General features: G+C 45.6%; 1 protein-coding gene across 14 annotated transcripts in view; it reads right to left on the bottom strand.

Annotated features, from left to right (window-relative positions):
* Positions 1–14,226, bottom strand: part of LOC139421539 (dynamin-2-like) — a 38,736-nt gene that overhangs the window by 17,251 nt on the left and 7,259 nt on the right. For all 14 annotated transcript variants that reach the window (XM_071172531.1, XM_071172529.1, XM_071172537.1 and 11 more), the window contains 9 exons: positions 5,876–5,949; positions 5,480–5,629; positions 5,062–5,265; positions 4,294–4,392; positions 4,058–4,218; positions 3,640–3,782; positions 3,424–3,559; positions 3,174–3,241; positions 2,422–2,560 (listed from right to left, as the gene is read on the bottom strand). In XM_071172531.1, the coding sequence (XP_071028632.1) occupies positions 2,422–2,560; positions 3,174–3,241; positions 3,424–3,559; positions 3,640–3,782; positions 4,058–4,218; positions 4,294–4,392; positions 5,062–5,265; positions 5,480–5,629; positions 5,876–5,949 (1,174 nt within the window). The remainder of the gene's footprint in view (positions 1–2,421; positions 2,561–3,173; positions 3,242–3,423; positions 3,560–3,639; positions 3,783–4,057; positions 4,219–4,293; positions 4,393–5,061; positions 5,266–5,479; positions 5,630–5,875; positions 5,950–14,226) is intronic.

Genomic DNA, 14,226 nt, shown 5'->3' with positions numbered 1-14,226 from the left:
GAAATATTTAAAGTGCCCTTGAACAGGGTATGGTAATAGGTGCCAGGCGCACCGGTTTGTATGTCAAGAAATGCAACGCTGCTAGGTTTTTCACACTCAATAGTTTCCTGTGTGTATCAGGAACGGTCCACCACACAAAGGACATCCAGCCAACTTGACACAACTGTGGGAAGCATTGGAGCCTAAATTGGCCAGCATCCCTGTGGAACACTTTCGACACCTTGTAGAGTACATGCCCCGACAAATTCAGGCTGTTCTGAGGGGAAAATGAGGTGCAACTCAATATTAGGAAGGTTTTCTTAATGTTTATTACACTCAGTGTGCAGGATAGGGGAAGGACATAGGCATTCAGCAGTGAATATAGTAATCATATTGACTACCACACACACACACTCCTTAAATGGGCATGCACACAGGATGAATGTCTGTGATCTATGGCATAAGGGCAGCGCTTTCAGCCTCAGCTGGGAATGACCATGATGGACACCTTGAGGAGTGATGTCATGATGATTAGCTCTAGTTGACTGGAGTCAACCTTTAAATGGATCAATGGCTAAAATACATAGAAACATTTAGGAAATTAGATCATTCAACCTAAAAAAAATAAAAAATAAAGTAAGTTAACTTACAGTTGACACTATTGTTTTCCTGTGACAGTAAACAATCATTCCAAGCTGACGGTGATTGCTGATATTATTTCATGTTAGTGAAGAACAGATCAGGAGAATGAAGAAGAAGAGGGTGAAGGACAGAGTGAAGGGCAAATCCTTTCTTCAGCTGAACTAATACCAGAGGTAGAGTGACAGTGAAAGGGATGGACTGTGGTGGGTCTTTGAAATGCAATTCCCCCCTCCATCCTCAAGATGGCATGGTTGTTGAGCAGCACTGTTTCTATGGCAACACAGCAACAGGGTCCGTGCTGGGTCAGTGAGGGAGCACAGCCTCATAGCCCTGGAGCTCCGCAGGACATGTATACATACAAATATAGCTCTGGAGCTCCGCAGGACATGTATACATACAAATATAGCTCTGGAGATCTGGGCTCTGATGTTCTGGTAGACAGAGGTCTGGGTCTTGAGGAGGAGGGGAGATGGGGATGGAGGAGGCACGTGATTTGCAAGTCAATGCTTGATTGGACACGTGTGGGTTGGACAAAAGGAGAGGATGTGTGGCGAGGGAGGGATACACACAATCCAGGCACTGAGGAGCGATGGCGTGGGGGATGATTAGGAGAGGTTGCTGATTGGAGCGCGGTGGAAGAGAGGTGCGAGGGGAACAGGGACGGGCATTCAATCACAGATGAGAGGATACGCTCCAGAACACTCTCTCTCTCTCTCTTCCTTCTCTTCCCCCCTCTTTCCTGTGAGGGGCGAGGCTGCTCTTGGTTACCTTGACGGAACACTTCATGACGAGCGCGGTCAGCTCGGACACCACCAGATCCACACATTTCAGGCTGGGCTCTTTCAGTTTGAGGATCTGCTTTTTGACTATGGCCTCGAAGGCCAGGTCAGGGGTGAACAACCCCGTTCTGAGGGGGTACGTAAGTGTAGGGGGGCAGCATAGAGAGAGAGGGATACACAGAAATAACAAGAGGCGAGAGAGAGAGAAATACAGGAAAGAAAGAAACACAAGAAGATTCTTAGTTTAGTTAGTTGTCAAACTAGAAATCTCGTCTCTAGAAACACAAGTAAAGCAAGAAGATAAGGACAAGCCGCAGGCTTTCACATCCTCTTCTCTTGACAGGGCAGTTCTTCTCAAACTAGGTATATAATATAGATATGTGGGCACGTATTCAACTCACAGTGCCCACATAACTAACACCCTAGCTATGTCAGTCCTAAGTGTGTATCATTCTTAGACAGATGAGACCTGCAGCTTGTCCATGTGAGACCAGTGATGCTCGGGGAATGGCCATCCCCAACCATCCCGTCTCCACGACGACGACACCACAACCGTCACAAAACACGACAGCAGCACCTGGCACACAGGCTAGCTGTGGCGGGCTGAGAGGGAGTCAAACTGACCCCATATCTGCCCCATCCAGTCCTCTGGACATACACCACACTAAATCTACACAAGTGTGTATAGCGTGTTTTTATTTGATTTATTTAACCTTAATTAACACGTTTTTATTTACAATGACGGCCTACACCAGCCAAACCTGGAAGACACTGGGCCAATTATACGCCGCCCTATGGGGCGTCTACACAGTAGACGTTCTGCTTAGGGCCAGGAGTTTTTATTTACTAACTAACTACATGAAAATCTCTGGGCCCTAGTTGTGCTAAAGGGTCATAGAGGCCATGGATGGACAGCTGTTTTGGAGCAGAGTGGGTCAGTGTTGTGCCCCCCCCAGTGTCGCCCCCTTGTGGCCAGGCTGGGTCGGGACAGGACGGGAGTCTGGACACCAGGCTGCAGTACCTTGTTGGTGCACTGCCTGACTGTGTTGATGAGCTCCTGAATGACAAGGTCGATACATTTGATACAGGGCTCTTTCAGCTTAATGATCTGCTTTTTCACAATGGCCTCAAACGCCAGGTCGGGAGTGAACAGGCCCGTTCTGAGGACGCACAAAGACACAGACAGGGGGGGGGGGGGCAGAGATAAGGAAACGGACAAAGGGACAAAAAATAAAAAAAACTGACAGAAGTAGGACGACAGACAAGTTATTGTCCAGAGAGATAGCATACAAACAGACAAAAGCAGATAAAGACGAGTCAGTCCAGAAAATGAGAACAGTGGAACAAATAAAAGATAAAACAGACATTCACAGACAGAAATAAGGAAGAGAGAGCAGAGCCAAGGTTATCAGCATACAAACACGAAACAGCACACAAATCAGTGATTGATGTATGCACAAGGAAATAAGAAGCAAGATATTGCAGAAAAATAGGGGTGGTGGAGGAAGGAGGGGGGGGGGAAGGAGTGGGGGAAGATTAAATGGGTTTAGATTCCACATCGAACAACAACAACCATTTGAGTGTATGATAGGCAGTTCTGTGGGAGAGTGATCTGTGGGCATTTTAGGCTAATTGCTCTATGATTGCTAAGCATGCTGTGGGTCAGTTTTACATGAAAGGAGGAAACAGAGAGGGTTGACAGTGAAGAGGAAAGAGCTGAACACAGTGGTGGTGATGTGTGAAGATACAGGACGGCCCCTCTCCTCCACTTGCCTGACACCATGGACATTCTTGATGGCATGACTGATCTCCCTCCTCAACTCCTTCTCATCAAACACAATCTGACAGAGAGAAAAGAGAGAAGAAGAAAGAACAAACAATAGAAACACTGTTAATCCATTCTGCACTCTAAAATTCACACTACTAAACAAGTCAATCAACTGTGGTCAAAACAGTCAAGCAGGCAGATGAACTTCTCTTGTAGAAATATTGTGACAGTGAGTATTGAGACCGCAGCGCTCACCTTGACCAGTTCGAAGGGGAAGCGCTCGTGGAAGATCCGGTTGATTTTGGCACCGCCCGACAGCTCCGCTGTGTCCACCTGGTCCCCAGAGCCCTCGATACGCTTCTCAAAATCCACCCCAAACTGCTGCACCATCCTGGGAAGAAAGACAGAGAGTCAGGGTCAACTCTGGAGCTACTCATTATGGTGGTGTGTGTGTGTGTGTCCTCTACTCACTGCAGCAGGGCCTTGGTCTTGCGTGTGGGGTCATCGGGACGGAAGTTCTTGTACTCCTCCACCTCTTTCTCCAGGGAGAGCACCTGGCTCTGCAGCTTACTGCGTAGCCCAGGCAGAGTGTCCCTGATGTGGTTGGTCAATTGCTGAGGAGAGAGAGAGGGACACCGTGAGTGAGGGAGGAGAGGAGGGAGGGAGAAGGAGAAATGGAAGGGATAGAATGAGCGAGAAGGAGAATAGGAGGGGAGAGAATGTATAGTGAATGAAAAAGCAAGTGAGTTTCAAGGAACATTATAGCCTGGTTTAAGATCTGTTGGTGCCGTCTTTCAGAGTTCACAAGAAAGCAAAACAACTGATCTGGAAGTCAGACTAGAACATCAGTGTAGAATAACAGAAAGGTGAACGTTGAGTAATCTCTCACCTGGTTTAGTTGTTTCTGCAGGTGTGGGGTGCCCATGCGCTCGGCCATGTGTCTGTAGCCCGGGTGAGACAGGAAGAACTTCCTCTCAGCAGCCAGCGCAGCGCGGATGTCCTTCCTGCCATCTATGTCCTTCTGACTGCGGTTCACCACGCCGATATAACCTGGAGAGAGAGCGCACACTTATTTCTCTGCAGTCAATGAGGTGTGTGTGTGTGTGTGTGTGTGTCTCCCCTCACCTCTACGCAGAGGTAGCAGTTTGTTCTCCAGGATGTCTTTAGCATCCGTCCCTTCGTCCATCAGGTCCAGCTTTGTGATCACGCCAATAGTACGCAGACCTGAACAGAACCAAACAGTTTTCATCTCATCATATTAATCCTGACTACTGCCTGTCCACCATCCACCCAGCCATCCATTCCTCATCTCCTTCAATTCAATACAATTGTTCAGTAGGAAAAACAATGGGGGGAAAAAAAAGATCAATTAGCGCTTCTTATCGGACAAGTCCAGGTACTGCGTCAATGTTTCAGTCTATTTGGTGCACCAAATTAACACCACCCAGAAATCAAGTGCCCATCCTCATCCTTTGGTCCTGGGAGTTCCAATAGAGAACCAGTACAGCACCACAAGGCTAGTCCCTTACCCTGTGGGTCCACCTCCTAGTCCCTTACCCTGTGGGTCCACCTCCTAGTCCCTTACCCTGTGGGTTCACCTCCTAGTCCCTTACCCTGTGGGTCCACCTCCTAGTCCCTTACCCTGTGGGTCCACCTTCTAGTCCCTTACCCTGTGGGTCCACCTCCTAGTCCCTTACCCTGTGGGTCCACCTCCTAATCCCTTACCCTGTGGGTCCACCTCCTAGTCCCTTACCCTGTGGGTCCACCTCCTAGTCCCTTACCCTGTGGGTCCACCTCCTAGTCCCTTACCCTGTGGGTCCACCTCCTAGTCCCTTACCCTGTGGGTCCACCTCCTAGTCCCTTACCCTGTGGGTCCACCTCCTAGTCCCTTACCCTGTGGGTCCACCTCCTTGGCAATCTTGAGGGCGTCGGAGTTGGCCAGGTCCTGGTTGGCGGGGGTGACGGCCAGGATGAGGCAACTCTCCTTGGTGATGAACTGCAGCAGCATGTCCCTGATCTGGTGCTCTATGTCCAGCGGCTGGTCCCCCACTGCCACCTTAGTCATCCCCGGCAGGTCGATCAGAGTCAGGTTTAACACTGAGGGCGAGATGGAGAGATGGAGGGGGGGCGAGATGGAGAAGGTTATGACTGTTGCCATGTAGACTGTATGATGTGTGTTACATTGTGTATACATGTGTTTGCTGTGCTTTTATGTGTGCATGCGTGTGTGTGTGTGCGCATACGTCCAACTGAACATGTGCTTGCATATGTTAAAATGAACAGCAAATGAATAACTGTTGGTGAGCATTACCGTTAGGGGAGTAGACCCGGAGGTTGATGGGGATGGGGGAGATGCCCTTGTTGGAGCCTGTGATCCTGTCTGTCTCCGCCTCAATCTCCGCCCGGACCTCCTCAAAGTCCACAAACTTCCTCCCTTTACAGTGTAGGAACTCTGCATACTCTACAGACACGACAGACACACAGCGAGCGAGACAGACACACAGCGAGCGAGACACAGCGAGCGAGACACAGCGAGCGAGACACAGCGAGCGAAACACAGCGAACAACACAGATAGGTAGAGAGACAGAGAGAAGAGAAGAAAGTCTTTATCAGGATACAGACAGTGTTGTTGAGTGGAGGAGGCAGGTCCATGGCAGCAGCAATGAGGACAGATAAGGCCATGGTTGTATGAGAATTCAGACTCACCGGCTTTGTTAAAGCACAGCTGCAGGATCAGAGGTCTACGGGTGACAATGCCTGATCCTCGAGGAAGAAAATCCCTGAGAGAGAGAGAGGAAAGAAGATAAATTAAATAAGAGAGGAAAAATTAATTGAGGGAGAGAAAAAGAGACCAAGAAAGTGAGGGGGCGAGCCCCAGACAGACAGAAAAAACAGACAACGTCAAATTACTCAGTACACTAAAAGGTCCATTTCCTCACACTATATCCTGTGCGAAATAGATGAGCATGGGGAAATGTCACACTTCATGACCCATCTGTCAACAAATTAGAAGTGACATTAAAGTAATTTGGTCTCATGATGCCCCTGAAGATCAATTCATTTGCTCAGCCACTTTGTTGCCACGGTTACATAGATTTAGGTAATGTGGCGATTTAGAACGATGCACTCTGTCACTCGTGGTCTCACAGCACGATGGAACAGGGGCAAGCCTCTTGATGATGCAAGGCGAGGAGCATACTTTCAGTAGAATATTTCAAGTGATTGTGTGTTGCAAGCTGGCTGTGTCAATATGTAAGATACCGCCTAAGATAAGATTACGCCCATAGTAGCCTTGATACTTGACATTGAGCTGAAGTATATTTAATACATTCACTTATCTGACAATTAAGATGATTCATTAGTCCTAGCCAGTGCACATTGAACATAAACTCAGAAAAAAAAGAAATGTCCCTTTTCAGGACCGTCTTTCAAAGACATTTAGCAAAAATCCAAATAACTTCACAGATCTTCATTGTAAAGTGTTTAAACACTGTTTCCCATGCTTGCTTATTGAACCAGAAACAATTAATGAACATGCACCTGTGGAACGGTCGTTAAGACAAAAAAATCTTACAGACGATAGGCAATTAAGGTCACAGTTATGAAAACTTAGGACACTAAAGAGGCCTTTCTACTGACTCTGAAAAACACCAAAAGAAAGATGCCCAGGGTCCTTGCTCATCTGCATGAACATGCCTTAGGCGTGCTGCAAGGAGGCATGAGGACTGCAGATGTGGCCAGGGCAATAAATTGCAATGTCCGTACTGCGAGACGCCTTAGAAAGCACTACATGGAGACAGGACAGACAGCTGATCGTCCTTGCAGTGGCAGACCACGTGTAAAATCTGCACAGGATCGGTACACCCGAACATCACACCTGCGGGACAGGTACAGTAGTTACACCAGGAATGCACAATCCCTCCATCAGTGCTCAAACTGTCCTCAATAGGCTGAGAGAGGCTGGACTGAGGGCTTGTAGGCCAGTTGTAAGGCAGGTCCTCACCAGACATCACTGGCAACAACGTCACCTATGGGCACAAACCCACCATCGCTGGACCAGACAGGACTGGCAAAAAGTGCTCTTCAATGACGAGTCGAGGGTTGTCTCACCAGGGGTGATGGTCGGATTATCGTCAAAGCAATGAGCATTACACCGAGGCCTGTACTCTGGAGCGGGATCGATTTGGAGGTGGAGGGTTCTTCATGGTCTGGGGAAGTGTGTCATCGGACTGAGCTTGTTGTCATTGCAGGAAATCTCAACGCTGTGCGTTACAGGGAAGACATCCTCCTCCCTCATGTGGTACCCTTCCTGCTGGCTCATCCTGGCATGACCCTCCAGCATGACAATGCCACCAGCCATACTGTTCGTTCTGTGAGTGATTTCCTGCAAGAAAGGAATGTCAGTGTTCTGCCATGGTCAGCGAAGAGCCCGGATCTCAATCCCATTGAGCACATCTGGGACCTGTTGGATCAGAGGGTGAGGACTAGGGCCATTCCCCCCAGAAATGTCTGGGAACTTGCAGGTGCCTTGGTGGAAGAGTGGGGTAACATCTCACAGCAAGAACGGGCAAACCTGGTGCAGTCCATGAGGAGGAGATGCACTGCAGTACTTAATGCAGCTGGTGGCCATACCAGATACGGACTTACTTTTGATTTTGACCCCCCACTTTTGTTCAGGGACACATTATTAAATTTCTGTTAGTCACAGAATTAGTCACACCACTTCTGTTAGTCTGTGGAACTTGTTCAGTTTATGTCTCAGTTGTTGAATCTTGTTATGTTCATACAAATATTTACACATGTTAGGTTTGCTGAAAATAAACGCAGTTGACAGAGAGGAAGATTATTTTTTTTGCTGAGTTTATTTGAACTTTAATCTGACAGAAACATGGGCCTACAGTGCAGACTAGCCTGACCATGTGCAACTGTGCATAGAGTTGCCTGTTGTTGTTTCTTTCTTGTGTATATTATGTCTGTTTCCCTCTTAAAGTGACAGACCATCACCAGACACCAGTCAGGACCATTCCAAACCCAACAGCCCAATTGAGTCATCTCTCAGAGGGGAACACATACCCTACAACCACCAGCCACCACACCCTGCCTCCCGGGACTCTCCCACTCTGGGCTGGGACCCTGCCTGCCTGCTTGCCTGCCTGCTGTAGCCTCTAGCCTGACTTTGGGGCTCCCGAGTGGCGCAGCGGTCTAAGGCACTGCATCTCAGTGCTAGAGGAGTCACTACAGACCCTGGTTTGTTTCCAGGCTGTATCACAACCGGCCGTGATTGCGAGTCCCATAGGGCGGCGCACAATTGGCCCAGCGTCGTCCGGGTTAGGGTTTGGTCAGGCTAGGCCGTCATTGTAAATAAGAATTTGTTCTTAACGGACTTGCCTAGTTAAATAAAAGGTTAAATCAAATAAATAAATAAAATGTGCAACAGAAAACTCCCTACATCTGGTGGTAATAACGCTGAACTCTGGGCCTGGTATAGCACAGTCTAACAAGACAAACCTACCTCCCTCCTCCTCTTTCTAACCCAACATCTAACGCCATATGCAGAAAGACACCGGAGGGAATGGAGATAGCTTAGAGTCAGTCTGCTTTAGCTTCTAGTCTATGTGTCACACACAGGACAATCAGGATGGAGCTATACGATTGACTATTAGAGGCACTCACACTATAGACTAGACCTGTTGAACAGTGGGAACATTCTGGATGGCCTGAGTTCAGCACTGATGTAGTGTGCTGCAGATCATGTAGAGTGTTTTGTTTGTCATAGAGAAAACCAGCCTAACTGGGAGAGTGGGATGCCAGTATAGAAAAGCTCTGGCAGGGGGTGAGAGAAAGAGAGAGGTGGAGAGAGAGGGAGGAAAAAGGGAGACGGTGCGTGAGGGAAAGGGAGAGAGGGAATAGGGGAGCCGGGAGAATAGGGGAGAGATGGAAAGGGAGAGGTGGAAGGGGAAATGGGGCATGAGGGAATAGGGGAGAGAGGGAGAGGGAAATGGGAAAGCAAGAGCTGGACTTGCCTAAGTGGAGTGGACACAGAGAGCAGACTGAGGATGTGTTGAGAGAGGGAGCTGAGGAGCAGAGGGCTGACCTCTCCAAGTGTTAATGCCTTACACTAGTTATACATCACCACCACTCTCACTGGACCCATCCTCCTCTCCATTCACACACACACTTCATCAGTTCAACTGGACAAAGACGGACACATGATCACAGATAGTCAGAGACGCGGCCAGAACAAGATACTTCTGTGAGTCCATGCACCTTGTGAACAGAAGAAATACATGACCTAACACACACACACACACACACACACACACACACACACAGCCATAAAAGCCCCCACTAGAAGGGAAGAGAGGACATGTGGGTGCATGTTCATTATTGATGTGCTGTAAATGATAGAGGAGCTGAACAGATTGTGTATCATTCTATGCATTATGAATAGGCCAAGCAAAGACCAGCAGTCTCTGAGCCTCCCTCCTTCAATGCCGCAGAAAATAGATACAGTGGGGCAAAAAAGTATTTAGTCAGCCACCAATTGTGCAAGTTCTCCCACTTAAAAAGATGAGGCCTGTAATTTTCATCATAGGTACACTTCAACTAGGACAGACAAAATGAGGAAAAAAATCCAGAAAATCACATTGTAGGATTTTTTATGAATTTATTTGCAAATTATGGTGGAAAATAAGTATTTGGTCAATAACAAAAGTTTCTCAATACTTTGTTATATACCCTTTGTTGGCAATAACAGATGTCAAACGTTTTCTTTAAGTCTTCACAAGGTTTTCACACACTGTTGCTGGTATTTTGGCCCATTCCTCCATGCAGATTAGAGCAGTGATGTTTTGGGGCTGTTGCTGGGCAACACGGACTTTCAACTCCCTCCAAAGATTTTCTATGGGGTTGAGATCTGGAGACTGATCTGATCTGCCTCTCACTACCAGGGATTCCACAGCCATCGGGTTTGGGGTGAATTCCATCTAAATTCAAGATCAGGGTTTGAATAGGATCCCAATGGAATAAATCTACTGACAGAAATTGAATTGTTCCCAACTTCAACCGACCCGACTGTTATACTGAGGCTGGAAGCAGCCCGGCATGGTCTGGTTCAGAGTAGCCTATGTACTGTAGTAGAATGGATGACAGTAATAGACTGTGTGACTACCCTATTAAATATGCTCAGCTCTGCAGTAGACTACTTGACTGTGTGTTGGATTACTGTGTAGACTGTGTCCCTGGATGACTGTAGTAGATGTGTTCTAGACTGTGTCCCTGGATGACTGTAGTAGACTGTGTAGTAGACTGTAGGGTTGGGCGGTATCCAGATGTTCATACCATCAAACCCTTTGTCTCTTTTTTCCAGGGTATACAGTATTACCAGAAGTGCAGACAAGTGGCACTTTTTCAAAATAAGGTATATTTTATTTATATTTTGGGGCGCAGAAAACAATTTAGGCAACAGGGATGTTGATCCAGGAGGGGATTGAATGTCTCTGCTGTAACCAAGAAGCTTGATCTTGACCTTGACATCTAGCCACTTAGCTAGCTAGTTAGCAAACCAATTGCATAGCTGGAGCTCTGAGCTGGATATAATTTATTTGTGTAACGCATCTTAGATTTCCTATAGCTATTCTTAACTTATAGTTCTAAGCAATGTTCTTACATTTTTTTGAGGGAAAGGTGCAAATTTCAGGTCAGCGGAGCGCAAATTTAAACATTGCCAAAATTCTGTGCAACTTCCGGCGTGTGCTTACTGTGAACAGAGGCTGTACCCGCTTTAACTTACAGTTTGGAGAGAAAAGCATCCCATAACATTACGGAAATAGCTGTTCCATCATTCAGTCTACAGTAGCAGCAGATGTGTGGTGTTCAGTGTGGGCATACAGTGGTTTGTCCATTTAAGTGTGAACCTCTGGTACAATTAATGCTAGTTAGTGCTAGTTTGACCACCAGAGGGCATCTTTGAGGACCATTTGATAGCCTTCAAAAGTGTCTGTACTAGAGAATTGAAAACCTTTTTTGTAAGAACATAGTATATGGGACTGATATTAAGAAAATGAATTAAGCAACATTTCTGAAAATGGTGTTTCTATTCCAAGAAAAACAAAAAACCCTGGATTTCCGATAGGATGGAATGGAAATTATGGCGCTGTTCAATTTGATGGTCGGGAGTAGGCTACAGTACTGGGTTATTTAGCTAAAGAATCCCCATGTCGTGTTGGCACGCGGGAGACCGGGGTGCAATTCCCAGACGAGGAGGAAGGAGTAGGCTGTCCTACTGTCCTAAGAATTTGTTCTTAACTGATTCCATATGTGTTATTTCATAGTTATGATGTCTTCACTATTATTCCACAAAGTAGAAAATAGTAAAAATAAAGAAAATGCCTGGAATGAGTAGGTGTTCAAACTTTTCACTGGTACTTGCTTAACTGACTTGCCAAGTTAAATAAAAGGTTACACTAAGAGCATAACATTTTCTAATTCTAGTCTAACCAATACACACAGAGATTCAGAGAAAGCACAAATCTTATTGATATATCAAGAACAGTCCCCATGCTTTTCTCAGAGCAGCGGGAAAGGTTCTAAAATAGAAGCAATATGATTTGAAGCAACTATCTTCAATATGCTCTTTAAATAAATAAGTCCTACACCACATTACTCAACACTAGCGAGACTCACATCGTCTACGGTAGGCCTACAGTATATCAAAAAATATGGCATGACTCTCCGCCAATAATTACATAGAGGATTGGAGGAATCTAAATTAAAACCAAAAGCCACCTCATGGGTTTCCCGGTGGCGGCCGGCATGGGTATCGAACCTGCATTTGTAGCAACGCATTTTGCACTGCAGGAGCCCCCCATCAACAATGTATCAAAATACAGAGAGGTGTTGGTAAAGGTATATTGTCCTGCTAATAGCTCATAATGGGCTTTTATAATACTGTACATGGTGTCCAGGCCAAAACATTTCTTTATTAAAGACTATCAGAAAGCATGTTGGTACTTATTTATTTTGATCCAAAGCCATGAATGAGTGAATCACTCTGCTTTATGTAGGTGCTGGGCTATATGACTATGTCATCAACTTGATCATATATAACGATAGGAGGTTATTTTGTTTAAAAAAAGCACAAAAAAACATGAGCGATTGTAGTCTGAATAAAGGCCAAAATAATATTTGTAAATGCCAAAACATTTATTTCTGTTTTTAGAGGGAGAGAAACACTGGGCCAATTGTGCGCTGCCCATAAAGGCCAAAATATAACCCTGCTAATATACTTTATGGAGCTGTACAACGTGACCATGTGTGTTTGAAAGAGTATTTTCCAGTAAGCAACAATCTGTTTACCTTCATTAGACAACTTTGTTCCAATATTTCTGTAATTCAGGGATATTTATTCCCATAGTAATTCGTTATGGATCCATAACTAAACAAACATCGGCATTTTGAAAGAGTATTTTTGTAATTAATTTATTAACGAAAGCATAAAGATGCCATTATTAGTTACATTGTTTTAGTTTGAACGTGCAGACTGGCACTAAGAACAGAACAACGGGAACGTTTCCCTAGTCAGTGCCATTATGAGTGCAATGCCCCTTAAGGTGTTGCCAGTGCACTAAAGCACAAATTTCCTCCAAGTCCCGCAGCATAATTGCAAAACTTTTAGTGGAGCAACTACTGTACATTCCATGAGACTTTTGGAAAAAAACATGCAGGACCTGTCATTAACCTGTTTATCCACTTGTCCTTCAGATAAGGTGACTGAAAATGTGTTGTTTGATGCAATAAACCACTTTACAAAATAAAATGCATTATTACCATACCATTATTACAGAGAATCAGACACATTATGCTACCCTCTGCCTATTATTCCACTTAGCTTATTCAATACAGTCTCAAAATACAACACTGCCCCTTTAAGACCAAAGCTCTTTAACGGACTCGCTTTTCAAAGATGGCTAGAAATGCCCACATTTTGAACTCTTCTATGAAGCAACCACTCCATTGTTGACTAAAAGTTAGCTATAACTGGGATAATAACTCACTAACTAGGAAGGAATATGAACACGTGCACAGGTGGCTACATGCAGCTCTCGCTTTGATCTCAAAACAAGCGCATCTACTAGTGACCGCTCATGCTGTAAACACAGTCCAGTTCAAAGTGAATGGCAGATCCATATATGGCAATGGATATTTGCATATAGGCCTACTGCAGCTGTGACTGGTTATGGTGCGCCGGTCTGTGTAGAGTACTGGCCTGATCTAAATATAAAATGTTTCCATAGTAAAATGTTTAAACAAAGACAAAAGTTTAGCATGTTCAATTCATAAATATTATTAATAATGTTTGTCTGTTTTCATTAAGATGCAAAAAGATTAAAGATAACTGTAGTAGACTGTGTTTCTGGATGACGCTGTAGTAGACGGTGCGTAGTAGACTGTGTTTCTGGATGACGCTGTAGTAGACGGTGCGTAGTAGACTGTGTCAGTTCCTGGTCACCTCCCAGGTTCATAGTCCACTAGTCTCCTCTACTCCGCTACCAGCACTGGCACAGCAAATCAGATAACAGCCCAGCCCCAACCAGCTTGTACAGCTAGATATGACCTCCATACTACCGCCCCCAGGGACAATGACATCACAGTCCAACAGACACACAGAGAGCTAGAGTGGCGACCACATGATCCTCAATGATCTACATCAAGTTATTCAAAGTCCAATAACAGACATACACATAAAAAAAGAGAAAAGCATGGAAAATGTCATTTTACTAATACCACAGAGTGCAATTCAGCACACAGAACCATTCTACAGAAAGCCAAAGCAGAGTGGTAACCATTTAATGGCAGCATCTGCTAATAGCGTTTTTATTGTCCTTGGTGTGGTATTTGTTTATTAGAGTACAGGTGTTGGTAGTATTTCAGCAGTTTAGATGCAGCCATGTCAGATGACTCTCTGAGAAGAGGAGCAACAAGGGTTAGGCTAGTGCCCCTCTATTACTTATTCACCCTGGACAGGAACTTAGGTCATCTAAATTAGCTTATTGCCA

The sequence above is a fragment of the Oncorhynchus clarkii genome, chromosome 12, assembly GCF_045791955.1.
Source record: "Oncorhynchus clarkii lewisi isolate Uvic-CL-2024 chromosome 12, UVic_Ocla_1.0, whole genome shotgun sequence".
In the NCBI taxonomy this organism is placed as follows: Eukaryota; Metazoa; Chordata; class Actinopteri; order Salmoniformes; family Salmonidae; genus Oncorhynchus; species Oncorhynchus clarkii.
The sequence above is the reverse complement of the archived record's forward strand: the minus strand, read 5'-3'. Positions and strand labels throughout refer to the sequence as shown.